Source organism: Phyllostomus hastatus, unplaced genomic scaffold, assembly GCF_019186645.2.
Source record: "Phyllostomus hastatus isolate PE091 unplaced genomic scaffold, TTU_PhHast_1.1 phas_scaffold_755, whole genome shotgun sequence".
Taxonomy (NCBI): domain Eukaryota; kingdom Metazoa; phylum Chordata; class Mammalia; order Chiroptera; family Phyllostomidae; genus Phyllostomus; species Phyllostomus hastatus.
The window spans coordinates 5,135,743-5,154,065 of NW_025334039.1; the positions used below are offsets into that span (position 1 = coordinate 5,135,743).

The 18,323-nt window shown below is 37.3% G+C and overlaps 1 protein-coding gene across 3 annotated transcripts in view; it reads right to left on the reverse strand.

Moving 5' to 3' along the window:
- Window positions 1-9,382: 9,382 nt before the first annotated feature.
- Window positions 9,383-18,323, reverse strand: part of HCFC2 (host cell factor C2) — a 39,630-nt gene continuing 30,689 nt past the window's right edge. The window contains exons 13-16 of one of the 3 annotated variants that reach the window (XM_045826432.1): window positions 17,683-17,698; window positions 17,078-17,218; window positions 13,556-13,741; window positions 9,383-12,940 (exon numbers count right to left, since the gene is read on the reverse strand). In XM_045826432.1, the coding sequence (XP_045682388.1) occupies window positions 12,626-12,940; window positions 13,556-13,741; window positions 17,078-17,218; window positions 17,683-17,698 (658 nt within the window). In that variant the 3' untranslated portion in view covers window positions 9,383-12,625. Of the gene's footprint in view, window positions 12,941-13,143; window positions 13,233-13,555; window positions 13,742-17,077; window positions 17,219-17,682; window positions 17,699-18,323 lie in introns of all 3 variants that reach the window. The other 2 variants (XM_045826433.1, XM_045826431.1) reach the window with 2 other exon arrangements.

The window sequence follows — 18,323 nt, forward strand, 5'->3', positions numbered from 1 at the left end:
TTTCAGCCAGGACAGGCAGGCCAAGAAAGCTTATTCATGCATATATAATCCCCAATGGTTGGTTTCCAAGAAACCAAATCCAAGTCCTTTTTTCAAGCCAAACCAAAGCACTGACTAATCAAAGAACACAAAGGGGTAATATTTGGGCTAACAGCCGTTTAAAGAAATAGCAGAGCTGTTCCTTTGGAGCAGGAGTGTCAGACTCTTTCACTGGGGGTCACATCAGCTGCCTTCAAAGGGCCGAATGTAATTTCAGCTCCTTAACAGTCAAGGAGTAGTTACATTTATACAGTCCTAAAATTATTTTGGCCCTTTGAAGGCAACTGCGGGGCTGACGTGGCCCCCGGTGAAAAAGAGTTTGACACCTCTGAAGGAACAGTGTATGTTTTAAGAAATGGTTTCTTTCTCTTTCTAAGCTTGCACGTAGCAGTCTCATGAAAGTGCTGTCTTGTAGGACAGTGCAAAAGGAAGAACTAGGCACCCTATAATTCTGTATAGACTATAAACTACCATGTTTCCTACTTACATCAAGGGCAGAACAAAGCAAATTTTAATTTTAGATTTCATTTCCCATTATAAGGCAGTCTAGGTACCCTCAGTAACTCCCAGTTTGCAAAACCAAATGCTGGATAAAATATAAGCAACGATATAAAGTAATAATAAATAATATACAATATTTAAAATACATCCAAGTTGAAATGAAAGTCCTGCAAAACTCCAAAAAGGAAGTGGAAACAGGAAACCTGTGAGGTAAGCCAGCACCGAAGCCTGCTTTGCCCTGAGAGTTCTGTTGCACTCGAGACCATGAAACAGCAGTGGGTGGACTGGACACGAAGCCCAAGGCTCGCTGGAGTCCAGGAGGGCCACCGCAGAGAAGTGGACAGCTAGGCAATGTGCCTGGCTCAATTCGGGTGCAAGGTGGAGGGGGATACATCACCAGCACTCAAATTCATACAGGCCAGCCCTCAAGGTCTGTGATCTGAAATCCTGGAGCCTTCAAGCTGATAAAATGTTTTCATGTTGGTAGCCAAACAGTATCTAGCAGAGAAAATCCTCTCAAAGATTCCAATTTCAGTCCATACTTCAAGTAATTCCTACTTCCCAAGGAGAGTAAGTTTAAAATACCACCGAACTCAAGGGAAAAGGGCACCACGAGTGGAAAACAACAGTGGAATCACCCTCAAGGACTCAACAGAAAAAGTGATGATGTGTAAAGAAATAGAAGAATGGGAAATACGAATAATGAGCAAAAGACTACAAAGAGAACAAATGAGATTTGTAAACCAACTGGAACTCAGGAAAAAATGAAAATAAAAACCCAACAAACAGAGGGGGAAATGAGAAAATGAAAAACAGAGGCAAGACAACAAGGAGGGTGTGTAGACAAAAAAAAGTAATTTATAATGAGGACCTAGAAATAAGTCCAACTTATATTTGTGATCACAAAAAATATACCTGTACAAACCTATCCAGTTAAAAAGACAGATTTTCTCTGGCCTTTTAAGTGCCTCCTGCAAACTTAAAATATCAATATAAGGCCAAACAAAAATCTAAGGTATTCAGATAAAGACTAAGCAGAACATTGCTATGGTAAGTAATGACAACAATGAAGCAAAGGCAACAACCAGACATGGGCACTGAGTCATTATAAAGGGTTCAGTTCACCAAGGAAGATAGAAGAATTCTAAATTACCGTATTTGGCCGTGTATAGTGGGCACCTTTTGCCCTAATTTTTGAGGGCAAAATAAGGATGTGCATTATACATGGGTGGTACTAATTATGTATCTATATAAATATAATTATTTTGTACTTATGCATTTAAAAGTATAACTAGAAAGCAATAATGACACCCATATGCAAAATAATACCCTGGAATACAATAATCGGTTTTGTTTCTAAATATAAATAAAAAATTTAATTAAAAAATTAATATGAGCCCTGGCTGGTGTAGCTCTGGGTTGAGCATGGGCTGTGAATCAAAGGGTCGCCAGTTCAATTCCCAGTCAGGGCACATGCCTGGGTTGCAGGCCAGGTCACCAGTGGGGGCCATGTGAGAGGCAACCACACAGTGATGTTTCTCTCCCTCTCTTTCTTCCACCCTTCCCCTCACTCTAAAAATAAATAAAATTAAAAAAAAATTAAAGTGAAAGATTTTTTTTCCTGAAAGTTTTCCCAACATGCGGGTGTGCATTATACATGGCAAAATGCAGTAGTAAGTATCTAATAATAAAGGCAGAAGAGAAAGAAAGCAAATAATGACAACTTCAAGAGACACTGAGAAATCTATCATCATGAGATCTGGAGGCCTCAGGAGATAAGAAATCAAGCACGAGGTAAATCGGTAAGGAAGACCTGCGCAGCACAGCTAACAAGTCTGAGTTAATGGGTACTATGCTCCACAGTTGGGGAACACACCATTCTTTTCATATATATGTGAAACATGCATGAAAACCAATCACATGGTAAATCATGAAACTACTCTCAAATTTCAGAAAACCAAAACCTTACAGCTCATTTTCTGGCAAAATAATAAAGACTGAACTATAATACTTCAGTCCCCAGCAACTCTACCAAAAAAACAAATAGACACCTATAACACACCCCTGGCATTTGGGAGGAACTCTAAAAAATAACTAATGGGTTAAATATTCAAAGGTCTAGAAAAAAAATTTTTAATGGGCACACATAAACCAATAGGAATGAAAAAGGGCCATAACTACAGATGTGGAAACTAAAAAGATAATACAGCTAACTTCATAACAAAAAAAGTGTAACGAAGAAATCACTAGAAAAAATTATCAAAACTGACATACTCACTTTGGCTGCATATATACAAGACCGACTCAATAATACAAAATCCTAATGATCCTATACCCTCCAAAAAAATGGAAGCAATAGTTACAATTCTTCTCTGAATGGCAAATGGCTTTAAAGACAAGGCCTAATCAGAAACTCTTCCAGACAACTGAGAAACCTCATTTCGTGAGGCTAGTCTAACTTGGAAATAACAACCAGACATGAAAGGAGCATGACAGGCTGACTTCACTCACCAACAGAGGAGCAAATATCATAAACAAAACACTGGCGAATTGAGTCCAGAAATGTATTAAAGCGCACGCATGGACCCACACCCATAACCAAGTTGGGTTCATCCTAGGAATTAAAGGTTGGTTCAGTATTAAAAAGTCAACTACCATAATTTTATATATTAACATTAACAAAAAAAAACCTATTGCACCATTTAAATGATAATATAAAGCAGTAAATTCAACATCCATTCATAATAAAACTATTAGCAAACTAGAATTAGAAGAGAATCTCCTTAACTCCACAAAGGCCATTTGTGGGAGAAAAAATACTGAACTGAAATGTTGAAAGCATTCTCTTTAAATCAGGACTGAGGTAAGGAAGTGCATTATTAGTTCTTTTCAACTGTACTACGGGTCCTAGGCAGTGCAGACATGTAAAAAGAATTTTTTTAAAGGTGTAAGGATCAAAAAGGAAGAAAACTTCTCTATTTGCAGATGACATGATACACGAAAAATTCAAAATAACATCTAAAGACATTATTAAAATAAAAGTTTAGTGAGACTGCCAGATTCAAAATCAACACATAGCACCAATATGTCTATAATCAGCAGCAACCATATAAACTAGAAAGTGTAATTAAAAAAAAACTTACCATAGCATTAAAAAATATAAAATGCCTGGGGGGGGGGATCTAATATAAGACATGAAGACCTTTATGGAGAAAAATTATTAAAGTTTATTGAGAGATATTAAAAGACCAAACACATGGAGAGACATACAATGTTTTTGGCTAGGAAGACTCTATTGAAAAGATTATCCATTTTCTCCAAGCTGGTCAACAGATTCAATACAATTACAAAAGATAATACACAAACTGAAAGAAGATATACGCAACATGTTTAAATGACAAGAATTGGTATCCAGAATATATAAAGAAATCATATGAATCAGTGAAAAAAAGACACACACCAAATAGAAAAAAATGGGCAGAAGACATGAACAGGTATTTCACAGAAGAGGAGACTTTTGTACATGAGGAAAACCTCAATTTCATTAGTAATCGGGAGAGTGTGAATTAAACCCACACGAAGACACCAGGCATAACAGTAGTCGTCCAGCTGACAAGTACAAAAGACAGTCAAGGCCAAGAGTCTGCCGAGACGTGGAGCCACGACACGCGGCCACGGCCAGTGGGGAGTGTGCACTGACACAGACTCTTTAGAAAACAGTTCAGCGTGACTAAGGAAAGCCTGCTTCTTAGAGCAGAGGTTTCTCAAATGTTTGGTTTTAGGACCTCTTAACACCCTTAAAAATTACTGAGGATCTCAAGCTGCTGTTGTTCGTGTGGGCTATATTTATTAACATTTGCCGTATTAGAAATTAAAAGAGACATTTTCAAAACAAAAAACACAAGTACACACTTGATTAGCTGTCAGTGCGATGCTGTCATATATCCAGAAAACATTTAAACTCATGAAGAATGCGAGTGAAAAGGACAAACAATGTCTTAGTGTTTTTATGAAAAGAGTTTTGTCCTCACAGACCCCTGGAAAGAATCTCAGGGGCCCTGCCAGGTCCCTGGGGCACACTTTGAAAAGAACGGCCCTAGAGCAACCCTTGCCCATGTGCCACCAGGATCCATGTGCAAGAATTCATTCATTCCTCCAATATGTGCGGAGCACCTACCATGTGCCAGGCATTGCTCTAGACATGGTGAATGTTTAAACAGACAAAACCCCTGCCCGCACGGAGCTTACATTGTAACTGGCAGATGTACAGAGCAGCATTGTTTGTTAGTAACCAAAAACTGGAAACCACCCAAATCTCCGTGAACAGACAGACAAATTGTGGTATAGTCATGTAATAGAACACTATACAGCAGTGACAACAAATGAAATACAGTTACATACATACATGAATGGGAATCTCAAAAACAACTGTTAGAAAAAAGTCACAAAAGAATACATACGGCATAATACCGCTTACATAACAGTTCAGAAACAGGTACATCTAAACAACTTACAAGGGATACATACATAGATGGTAGCTATAAATAAAAACATGAGGATTGTTAACCAAAAAAACCACCTCCAGAGTAGTGTTTACTTCTTAGGGTGTGTGGAGGGAAGACAAATGCGGGACTCTAGGTATCTGAAATGTTCTACGTCTTCAGCTGATGGCTAAGGGTACGCATGATCATTTATTCTACAACAAATATTATGAAAGAAAAAAAGTATAAGGTTATGTAATACATAATTTCATCAACAAAGAAACGGAACATCTCCCCAATATTTCAGACACTGCCATGCACTGCAATATCAGCCAATCCTTGTAACTGGGGGGGAAGAAGTACATGATAATGTGAAAAACGGAGTGAGTCTGAGCTATTCCTCACGCACAGAACTTAACAGGATCCAATGAGATTATACTATAAGCAGTGTGGCCGTTCTACTCTGCCAAGCAGGCTCACTGGCATAATTCTAGTTCACTGGCTACTTTGCTCACTCAGTATGATTATTTGTATAAAGTGAGAATGAAATGATAGAGGATGCAAATTCCAAAATAAACTGAGAAGGACACCGCCTCTTTACTGACCTCTGTTGACTTTCAAAAGCACAGATTCCAGTCCTGGCTGGTGTAGCTCAGTGGATTGAGTGTGGGCTACGAACCAAAGCATCATAGGTTCGATTCCCAGTCAGGGCACATACCTGGGTGGCAGGCCACAGCCCCCAGCAACCGCACATTGATGTTTCTCTCTCTCTCTTTCTCCTTCCCTTCCCTCTCTAAAAATAAATTAAAAAATCTAAAAAGAAAAAAGGACAAATTCCCTTTGGCACATTCTTCAATAGTACATTTATGTACTAAGTAATCCAAAAATGTGGACAGTGGATAGCTATTGGCTGTTTCTTGAAATTGATCAGTCACAGGTGTGAGGTTGGTCACACAAATGTCATAAACAATTTTGCAATCATGTCTTTGCCAAGGTTATCACTGGCAGTGACACTTTGCATTTTAAATAAGACACAGTTAAGGTGTAATTTCTCCTGATTCAGGGTATTAGCTATCAGTTTAGCACAAATTTAAAAATTAAAAAACAAAACAAAACAAAGATCTTGAGTGATTCAATCTGTCCCCTGTACCCAAAAAGGGCAGGCTAGAGTTACCATCTTGAGTTAGGGAGCTGGTGCAAAAGGCAGACTAAGCCTAGCAGCAAATGCCTGGCAAACCACTCCCAAGAAATGGGGAAGTAGAAAGTAGATTCCCCAGGCCCAGTCTCCACAGCTGGGTCTCATACAAGGGTTCCAACTCATCAGAAAGCTCCAGACATTGCTGCAGCTATTCTAAAAATCTGAGGTGACCACAAGACTCAGATCTTACCCATATTTTAGCTGGAATGGGCAACTGCCACCACAGGGTGCAAGGCCGCAACTCAGAGCAAATTGATTTTGGATCAAGCAGTTGGACCTTCAGCACTCTGCCCACTTTCTTACATGCTATGCTGCCACAGTGGTACACGCGCACCTTTGTTATACTGGATGGTAGTCACCATACCTGTAGCTTTTTCTTTCCTCTCATATAAGAAACAGAAAGGAAGAGAAAACCTTTTTCAAGTTCTTAGGGAACTTCTACTCTAACTCCCCAGAGGAATGGATAATGCTCTTGGTCAGGGCTGGATATCTATAGGACCACAATTCACTAGTGGGAAGAATTAACTCTATGTTCAAAAACAAATACCAGCTGCTACCTTTTATTTTTAACTTGTGATGCTCAGACACAGAGGGCTGGCTCTCTTTGTACCTTCCTCAGTGCTCATGGTGAGGAATGAATGATGTCTCCTTTAGCTCCTTGTCTCTGGGTGGTAAGGAGACCAGAATGGGTGAGTGGGTAGGGTGAGGGACCATTTCCTGCTCTGTTAACAGCTTGCATATCTGATATGCCCCCAATTCATACCTTTTGCACTTTTATCTTCAGAGGTTATATGTAAACACCCTGACATCTCTGAGTACTCTGCCAAGACTTTTTGCAGAACCACTAAATCAAGTCAGGAAATAGGAAATCCTCCACAGCCTCATACCTATGACTTCCTAGCCTTCTCTCTATCCAAGGCCAAAGGCATCATCATAACTGTATTCTCAAGACTTTTGAATTTGAGGTCCTGGCATGAGTGGTAGTCAGATTTGAGTTTGATGAACTTTAAGAACCAGATTTATGCTCAATTCAAGTTACCCAAGACACCAAATATACAAAACAAAAGACCCTTGCCACACTTACTTGCTGAGATTAACAGTCCCACAAATGAACATTTTCCTGATTTTAGGTCTGCTGAGGGCAGAAAAGAAGGAAACGGATGCTATTAAGAAAAAGAAATCTATTTTGAACAAGAAGTATCTTTGAATTTTATAGCCTTTTCTTTCTTTATACAGTTTACAGAATTTATTGTTTCTCCCCAGAATGTAGTAGTTCATGTTTTTCTATGAATGATAACACAGTCTTTTCCTGAGTTATAGGGATATAAATAAGCATAGGGATTCCCAACTATACCTGGGAGACTTAGAAGGAAGGTATGCCAATATTACCTTGTTCTCCAGTACTACAAGAATCCTTTGCCCCATAAGCTCAGAGGTGACAAGAGTGACCTGACCTGATATGTAACAGAATCCAGTATGGTTCTAATGCTGGTGGATCTGTGTCCTCCAGCAGTTCCCTGTGCTTAAATATTAAAACCAGGAGGTTTCTTTCTAATGTTAGACAATCACCCATGGCTTTCCTATATGGAAATCAGAGAGGTTAGCTATGAAAATATTGTTGGCTCATTCTCCTGATCATCCAATGTTAAAAGCCATAATCCAGCAATATCCACTGATTTCACTAATCTTTTTAGATCCAAGACTTCCTCTTGAGATCAGGAGGATCTATATTAAATCCCCTTTAGCCTAGTAAATATGTGGCACATGCCTTATTTATCACAGAACTTCTCTTAGGGATTTAGGTAACAGCAGGATAGGCTAAGACAAAGCTGAGGTTCGTATTTCCTCCAAAGCCTTATTAAATCTGCTAAAACCTCATTTCCTTTCAAAAGCCCCCTCCCATTTTCACCCTAATTTGAGAAGGGGGAGTGAGAGTATGGAGCTATGTAAAGGTAACAATTTTCTTTAATAATTTGTTAAAATATTTAAGTACCAGCTAAATGGGTGACATGGAAGAAATATGAAGACCCAGTCTGGCTCTAAGACCTTACCGCCTGGCGGAGGGGGAGGAACGGTTCTAACAAATGAGGGCAGACAGGACACAGACTGCCGTGACAGAAGATGTAGCGAAGGACCCTGGGCAGACAAGCAGAAGGGGTCAAGTCTACCTGGAAATGGAGAATGTCAGGACGGGCTTCACTGGGTGGGCCCCATTTGACCTGAATCTTGGAAAAAAAACACAGGATGGCAACCAGACAAGGGGACACAAGGTGCATAAAGAAAGGTGGAGTGCGGCATCCCAGAAACTGAAAAACCGTGACAGTGTCAGGAGAGTGGTTAAAAGCTTCAAATGACAAGGCTACGTATAATCAAACAATTCACTGGATTTGGGAAATGAGAAGTTATCCCTGCCCTTTGCTAAAGCCATTTTGATGTTGTAAAAGGACAGAAGCCTGGCTGCTCTGAGTTAAAAGTGGGTGAAAAGCATGAGGAAAATAATTAAGATTGAATAAACTTCACTTATAACTGCAGTCTAAAAAAATAAATGAATAAACACAACAAGCCAGAAACAGACTCACAGATAACAGAGAACAAACTGAGGGTTGCCAGAGGGGGCTGTGGAGGCGGGTAAACAGGTGAACGGGGGTAAGAGGCACACAGTTCCAGCCATAAATTGATAAGCCACGGGGATGTACAGTGTACAGCACAGGGAACAGTCAACTGTGCCATAATTTGCATAGTGACAGATAGGTACTAGACTTACCGTGGTGGTCATATATAAGATATATAAATAATGAGTCACTATGCTGTACACCTGGAACTAATATAATATTATATGCCAACTATAAAAAATTAAAGAGTAAATAGAAGACAAAAAAGAGGTGACAACAAGTTTAGACTGTTGTTTTGAGCCATTTGCTTTTTAACTTCCAAGCATACTAGCTCAGCTACAATTAGGGTCAGGCTTTACATTTCTATAAGAAAATGACTCCTAAACACAATCTACTGACTTAAAAACAAGATTTTAGACATAATCCATTCTTTATGAACCTGCCTATATTATTTTAAGTGACTAACATAGAAATCAACATTTGTACAGATTTACTCTGCCATCATTAATTTTTCTTTCACATAGTTCAAAATAAATAACACCTGTAATTGGTTATAGTAGAAAAGGTGCTTTATTTTACATATCATTGGTATACAATACATAAAACTGCCTAAAATCATTTCTTGGAAAACATAACTGTCAGTTATACCTGCTTAAATGGTCAAAGACCAAGTCTACTTTGCAACCCAGTTCATTTGTGACCATATGACTAGAATAATTTAAATACTAATAATCTCTTGATATCCAATGTTACAAATGATTTTTATGCTACAAGTGCTGCATTTTTAAAAATAAAAATATCTTCAGTTGTAGTAGACCACATCTCTAATCAGAACAAATCTTTGCTAGTCTACAAGTCTTTGAAATAATGGATCAACAGTTTCACCTTCTTATTGATGATTATATTTATGTAATTCAGTTATAGAACAAGAGGGCCTTATACATGCAATCAGATTATTCCCATTTTTTAAAAAAATGCAGATGAAAGTGAGTCTATAATATCCTATTTCTAGTCAAATTGCCAAAATTTACTAAACTGAATTAAAACCAATACAGTATTTTAGAAAACATAATTCTAAGAGCATGCAACATCAAAAGCTTTTTACTGCATATGTGAACCAAGGTTGCAGAGCCCAGGAGGAGGACTGTAGCATAAGGACTTGTACATCTGAATTGCTTATACAGCTGGGAGAAGTAAAGAAATTAATTTAACTCAAACTCATTGTAAATCCTCTTTTGATATCTGCATAATATATAGCCCACTGCTGCTCAAAGGGATCTTCACAGAGAAACATGCCAATCATAAGAAGCTAAACGCACTTCTCTTACCACTTACCCCAATCCATTCTAGTCCTGAACACACGGGTCAAAGATCTCTTATTAACTGTTAATGAAAAAGCCACAGAGATTTCTCAGCAGCATCTTTAAGTCACCAATCACTTATCAGACAGATAAATGTGACTAGTACTTAATTCATAAATGCTAAAAAAAATAATAACAGATTCTGGGCTAATTCTCAAAGTAAAAACACTAGTTATTTTAACAAATCCCCTGGTAGAGAAAGAATGCCTTTCCCAATAGAAAATAAGACAGGTGTTAGAACCAAAGGTTCATATTCACCTTGTGGTTTATAACAGTAGAGGCATTTAAGCAAAGTAAATTAAACCAAATACTAAATAGGTATAAATGTGCACACTCAAACAAATACTCCATTCTTTGCTTAAAGACAGCTTATTCCTTGTCATTAAGAGAAGCTTCAAGATGCAAACTGTTAATGCAAAGAATAAGGGGTTAAAAGCCAGACTTTTTTCTAATGAAATAAACAGATCTTTAAAATAATTGGGCTTTGAAACATTACTTACTATAACTTTCCATTCTTACTCTTTTTATAACTAAACGCGCACACATACACAACAAACCCTAGCGTTTAGTATGTGCAAAATTGCTTACCATTTATTTTAACTTTGGTTAAGTATTTGTTTAGCCTATATCAGACATATTATGGAAGCTATACAAATAATTACAAACATAATAATGAGGTAAGTTATAATTCTACTAGTGCAAAAAGCAAGTATATGCTAAAAGCAAAGCATATGAGTTAAACAAATGCAGAATGAAGCTCTCACCAAGGAAGGTGCTGGGATAACAAACCGGAGAAGCTCCTTGTAAACATTGTTTGTAAAGTACACATTTAAAGATTAAGGATTCATACAGCCACAAAAAGGGGATATTCTAACAACACCATAGTAGTGCATTTATTTTACCTTTAGAGTTTGGAAACCACTTGTTACGCATCTAACAATTTGCATATTTTCTTCAAGAGAAACTTCATTAGTGAAACACATTAATTACAAATACTGTAGTATAAAAATCCCAGTTCTTTACAAAAATTATATATTAAAATATTCTATACACTTTAAATTAGTAACTGGAACATACATATATATCAATTCTGCACATCTATTAAATCTATCTCTTCTGGGAGTATTATACATGAAGTTGGAGGACGTAACTACTCCGTCAACCCACACTGGCATAAGGTCACACGGTACAAAAAAGAAGACCTGTGCCCCTGCAGTTACTGCAGCTCTGAGTTGGAAATATCTTTTCTCTAATTATTGCTCTGTATATTGATTCCCGATCTGAATAGGCAGTGAAACCATGAAATTCCTAAAAGGTTTAAAACAGGTTACCTGTAGCAGAGTATCCAGAATCCCTACCTGCATCTTTAAGGTTGTAATGGAACCTGAGAGTAAGCTATCTAATGCTTATATTTCAGTTGTAAAAAAGTTTATACAATTTTGAGGTAAAAACAATGCAAAAATAAAACATTTAGAGCACTTACAAAAATCTTACAAATGTTTAAAACACTATTTCAAAATTTGTGTCCTTTTAAGGTGCTTATTTCTTTCTGCAATAAGAGGGACGTATACTTTAATTTTGATTTTAAATTATGAATGTTTTAATTTCAGCAAAAGAAAAGTTAGGACCATGAAAACAGATGCTGAATTGTTCAGGGAAACACTTCACTTCTGATGAAAATACAGAACTTAGGTGCTAAAAGAAAACTTAAAGGTAAAATATTCTATTAATGAGGAAATTAAGGGCCAAAGTTAAGTGCCTTGGCGAAAAATATATTCCTATATATCACCCTGGTATGAATCAAGAAAACACACTATATTTTGCCATGATACTTGGAAAATAATAAAAATTCAAAAGCAGAGTTTCTGAACTTGCCTCTTGTTTTTTTTTAATTTCTTAAGCTCTGTGCTAACTGTGAATAAACAAAGAAATGTAATGGCTGCTAAGATTAATATCACAAATATTATATTATCCAGTAGAAAACAGCTGTTAGAGGAATACTGCTCATACAGAATCAAGTTAGAGGGAGTACTCAAAGACAGGGCCTTTACAATATAAAGAACATTTACTATAGAGACAGCACATTGTACAACAGCCAGTTACTAGAATCACCTCAAGAACTCTAACTGAGTTACATGGCCTTTATAAAATATATTGGGGTAATAAAACCTTCTAGCTTTAATCTTAATTTTACCATGTTCCTTTGTGAAAGAGCTATAACTATAACGAAGAATCCATATACTAATTCTCAGAGAGTCTTTACTTCTTTTCTGTTTTTATTTGGATCTAGAATTGAGCAAATACATTTTAAGAACTTACAAATTCAAATTCATAACTGCTAGAAATACAAGGAATACTCTTTTAAATGACAAATCTTCATAACCAGTTACTAATAAATAACCATAATCACAATAGCTTTAGTAAAAAAGAAATTTAATTTAAAGGTGCTTTTTTACTGTTACCTTGAAGCCATCGAACTTGTGTAGCTGGTCCATATCCCTTTTCATTCTTTGCTGATATCCTGAACACAATGGCAGGTCTAGATGTATAATCAATATGTGCATTTGCAAGTTGCCCAGCAGTTACTATACATGATGTCTTAGAACCACAATAAATCCTCATAAACACAAGCTGACTTGGATTATCTTGTATTTGTGCTGTGCGGATCGCCAAGTAGGCTGAATATTCCAAAATATTTCCAGAAGGCGAAGTTGGAGGTTCCCAGGAAAGATGGATACCCTCAACATTCTTGAAGAGAAGAAGGAAAATAACAGGTCAAGGTTCTGAAGTTTTCTCTGCTATCACTTATGTTGATTTTATCTTTAGAACACAAAATGCTGCTTTTGCTAAAGTAAATGCATTAGATGTTAGAACTTTTATTGTTGAGTTTAAAAAACGTACCTTAATTGGATCTGCAATGTTTAGTTTATGCCCACTTTTCAAACACATACCTAGGTTTAAATGTCTGCCTGTACTTTCCCAAGAAAGGGATTTTTCTTGCTTGAAAGCAGACCTTTTCCTCTCTAAGGTGAGGCAGGACCTTAGAATAAAATATAATCCAATTTCATGTATTCTATTAAAATCTTCCAACACAAACTTTTTGGTTCCATAAACAATAAGAACAAAATTAATACTAAGAAGCATATTGGATTTCTCTGAATTTCTGTAATTTGGATGCTTTAATTCTGCTTGAAATTTGGTCTTTAAAAATACTGTGAGTGATTAGAAAATAAATATTTTTAAAATTTCTAGTCTACCCCATTTAAATATCTCTCATTACATCAGACACGAACAAGAATCTCCAAACTGACAGTTTTAGTTCGTGTACAGAGTGTCAATGATTTACTTGGCTTGACACCTCACCTTTGAAATCCTGACCGCAGAAGGGGCTCCGGGAAAACCGGGAATACAAGTTTTAAATTCACTGACTTTGCTGAAAGGGCCGATTCCACAACCATTGATAGCAGCAACCCTGAATCTGTATCCCGTTCCTGGAACAAGGTCTTGTTTCTTAAGTAAACTGTAGTCAGGTACGTCTGCATTTCCTATCTAAAATGTAATAGTAAGGAAAAAGAGCAGTTAATTATTTTTAATTAAAGAAAACTTTTAAAGAATGAATTATGTTTTAAAGTTCTAGTTCACATTTATTTCCCTCTTATCACACATGGATGAGCCCTCCGATACAAAAGCAATGATGCCATAAATTGGCGATTCTTATTCAGAGGAAAAGTGTGCTTTCCAGTTGAGAATCACTGATTATAAGAAATGTAAGGGTATTCTGTGCATGAAGAGTATGTAGGTAGCAAAAATTAACAACCACTATAAACAAAGTTATGACTATCTCATCTCCACGCTGAATAAATGATTAAACAAAATAATTGGATTTCATACTCTGGGTAGGAAGAGGGTAACATTTACAACTTTAAAACATTTTTTAGACTTCTGGCCAAGATGGAGGCATAGGTAGACATACTGTGCCTCCCCGCACAACCAAGATAGGGACAACAATAATTTAGAAACAGAATAACGACCAGAACTGACAGAAAATTGAACTGTATGGAAGTCGGACAACCAAGGAGTTAAAATAGACATGTTCATCTAGACCGGTAGGAGTGGCAGAGTCAGGCAGCCGGGCAGAGAGGGGTTGTGCGGCACAAAGAACGCTGGGACAGGGCACTTAAGACCACAGCAGGCAGAACCTGGGCACGCAAGCAGCGGCTGGAAAACCCTGGCCGAGGGGTGGCAACTGGCAGACCCAGTGAGGCGGCGATTGTGAAGCAAGACAATGCGCACAACCTAGGATCACAGCACTGGGAAAGAGAGCCTTGGGGGCACTGACTGAAAACACCTGTGGGGGTTGAGGCACAGGGAGAGACACCCAGCCTCACAGGAGAGGTCGTTGGAAAGTCCCACAGGGTGCACAAGCCCACCCACATGGGAATCAGCAGCAGAAAAGGTCCAGTTTGCTTGGGGGAAGTGGTGAAAGGAACTGAAATCAGCAGAGGGCACAGCATGTACCACTGCTCCCTCTTGGAACCCGTCCCCACATACAGTGTCACAACCCAGCGACTGGGTTGCCCTGCCCTGGTGAACACCTAAGGCTCCACCCCTCACTACGTAACAGGCGTGACCAGACCCCCCCCCAAAAAAGATGGCTCAAACAGAAGAATAAATGAAAGCCTCAGAACCCATTCTTTTAAGCAACCGAGAGATAGCCAACCTATCAGATGCATAGTTCAAAACATTGGTGATCAGGAAGCTCACAGAACTGTTTGATTTTGGTTGCAAATTAGATGAACAAATGAAGGCTACAATAAGTGAAATGAAGAAAAATATACAGGGAACCAATAGTGATGGAAAGAAAGCTGGGTCTCACATCAATGGAGTGGACCAGAAGGAAGAAAGAAACAACCACACAGAAAAGAAGAAATAAGAATTCAAAAAAATGAGGAGAGGCTTAGGAACCTCCGGGACATCTTGAAATGTTCCAACATCCGAATTATAGGGGTACCAGAAGGAGAAGAGGAAGAGCAACAAGTGGAAAACTTATTTGAACAAATAATGAAGGAGAACTTCCCCATTCTGACAAAGGAAATAGACTTCCAGGAAGTCCAGGAAGCTCAGAGAGTCCCAAAAAAGTTGGACCCAAGGAAGAGCACACCAAGGCACATCATAATCACATTAGCCAAGGTAAAAATGAAGGAGAGAATCCTAGAAGCAGCAAGAGATAAGGAGACAGTAACCTACAAAGGAGTTCCCATCAGACTGTCAGCTGATTTCTCAAAAGAGACCTTGCAGGCAAGAAGGGGCTGGAAGGAAGTATTCCAGGTCATGAAAGACAAGGACCTACATCCAAGATTGTTCTATCCAGAAAAGCTTTCATTTAGAATGGAAGGGCAGATAAAGTGCTTCTCAGATAAGGTCAAGTTAATGCAGAGTTCATCATCACCAAATCCTTATTATATGAAATGTTAAAGGGACCTATCTAAGAAAAAGAAGATAAAAAACATGTATAGTACAATGACAGCAAACTCACAATTATTGACAACCACACCTAAAACAAAAACAAACTAAGCAAACAACTAGAACAGGAACAGAACCACAGAAATGGAGATCACATGGAGGGTTAGCAACAAGGGAGTGGGAGGAGGAGAGGGGGTAAAAGGTACAGAGAATAAGTAGCATAGACGGTAGGTAGAAAATAGGGGGAGGGCAAGAATGGTATGGGAAATGTAGAAGCTAAAGAACTTATGACACATGGACATGAACTAGAGGGGGGAATGTGGGTGAGGGAGGTGTGGAGGCTGGAGGGTGGAGGGGGATGGAGGGACGTAATGGGACAACTGTAATAGCATAATAATAAAATATTTAAGAACATTTTTTTACATATTCTCCCTAACTCTTACTACACATCTGTGAAACATGTAGCACCACTGTATCATCCCATTTTAAGAGAGAGTTATGTCATCTCCATTTCAGGGATGAGGAAACTGAGTCTCAGAGAGGTTAAATGAGTAACTTGTCCAAGGTCACACTGTTGAGTGCTGGAACTAATCATTCAAATCCAAGTTTACTGGTTCTAAATACTATGCTCTTTTTACCTTTTGGGAAAAATAGGTAGCTGCTAGGACCTTATATGGATATTTCCTTATATATGAAATTAAACTGCAGCCAAAAATTTCATTAGGCATAATACTAACAAATTATTAACCAAGATTTCTATTTTTTCCCAAGAATTGGAAGAATTCAATGTGAAAAAGAGGGACACCAGAAGTAATAGTAAAAAAACTAAAATATAATGATGATATATTCTCCATTTATGCAGATCTTTGGGAGATTCAAATTGAATGTCTATTCCCTTGGCAATTCTCTCTGAAATTCCCCATTCCAGATTAAAAAAAAAAAGTTCCATATGCTTTGAAGCAGTTATCTATTTCATAATTCTTATAGGGTTATTTAATGTCACATATATATTCACATTCTACTTTAAGGGGTTACAGGATCAAGGGAAAATTAAATTGTACTCATTAGCCTACAGGGGCTTTTACACTTTTTAATTGTGAAATCAGAAACAAAGTTCGGAGTAAAAAAAATATTCTATTTTCTAAACACAAAACAAAATTAGAGCTATTTCAAAAAATCCTTATCTTACTGGCCAGACTATATTATTTATAAGATTTTTTAAATGACCTGCTTGTGATATATTCTATAAAAAGATCTTTTAAAAAGAATATAAGGTAACTAGGTATATATTATAGAATTCTCAATTATAGACTGTGAGATTCCAATTTCATGCATTCAAGTAACTCCAATCAAAGTAATGAAAAAAAAATCCCATTCTTGAGGCTTATAACTCACAGTGTATAAAAATATATTAATAGGTACCTTTGAGATGCTTTGCTTCCCTTTTGGCAGCAAATAAAACTGGCTCACCAAAGCTGTATTATTTTTAAAAATTCCTACATCACACCATTGTCGTTCTCCTCCTGCTTTCATTGTGGCCACTGGATTTGAAGGAGTCTCTTTCTAATTTCAGAGAAAGAAAAATTTATGAAGACTCTTATTGAGCATATAATACATTTCAAGATTTAATAAATCCATGCAGTGATCTACAAGTAGGTATATGGGTAAACACCACAACATTAATAGTTCATAAGTAAATAAACTCTTAACAGATTAGGTCAACTGAGAGTGAAACAGGGATGCCAATTCAAACATAGGGAGTGACAGGCATTCTCCAAGTCAGTAGCTCTGCACTATCAACCTAGCTGGAGTTAGCATGCTTTCCAATCAGTGGTATGTTAAAATGCCAGCTGTTCTGTAAAACACTGTCATCTCAGAGACCCTCTTGGAAAATGTAATCCCTTTAGTGTGACATTACAACTTGCTCCAAAAGGAGCTAATATGAAAAAAAAAATCATTCCAAGCTGGCTTATTTCTAGATTCAAAAACAACTAGCAGAAATTCAGTGATCTTTGCACTTCAAATACCTGTGATTCTCCAAACCTAAAAGGAGAAAAAATGTTCAAAACTAAAATGCAATTTGAATATCTTTTAGTATAGATACTAAAGAGGAGCAGATTAAACAGTTTTACATGTTTTATCTTGCTTTAAAAGAAATAAACTTCCTCTACCTTAAGCTACTTTTAGTGATAAGTGAATTATACTTATCCCTGGAACTAACCTTTTTAAGCCATCTTCTTTATAAATGAGACACTGTTTCCAGAAGCTCAAAACAAATGTGCACTTCAGTTATTTATTTGTCTTAAATATATAACAGCAGAGGTACATGCTTATAATTCACATTATTTGTTATTTAGGCTATCACACATGACAAAGTGAGCTAACTAAGAGTCTTTAAGGCTTTTTTTTAAAAGAAAGGAATAGCTTTGAGCTTATTTTCATTTTTAAAGTTGTATAAACTTAACACCTTTTGTAAAACAACTAACTCCAACTGAAATAACAAATATTAATACCATTCTGGCTGATGCACTGCAAAACAGATATAAGAGAAAAAAGTTCATATTTTAATAATTCTTCTCTGAAAAGAGTTTAAGAAGACTGGGACCTAACATTCTGTAAAGGTAAAAGCTGATGAAGGTAAATACATGACCAACATCCATAAAATCAT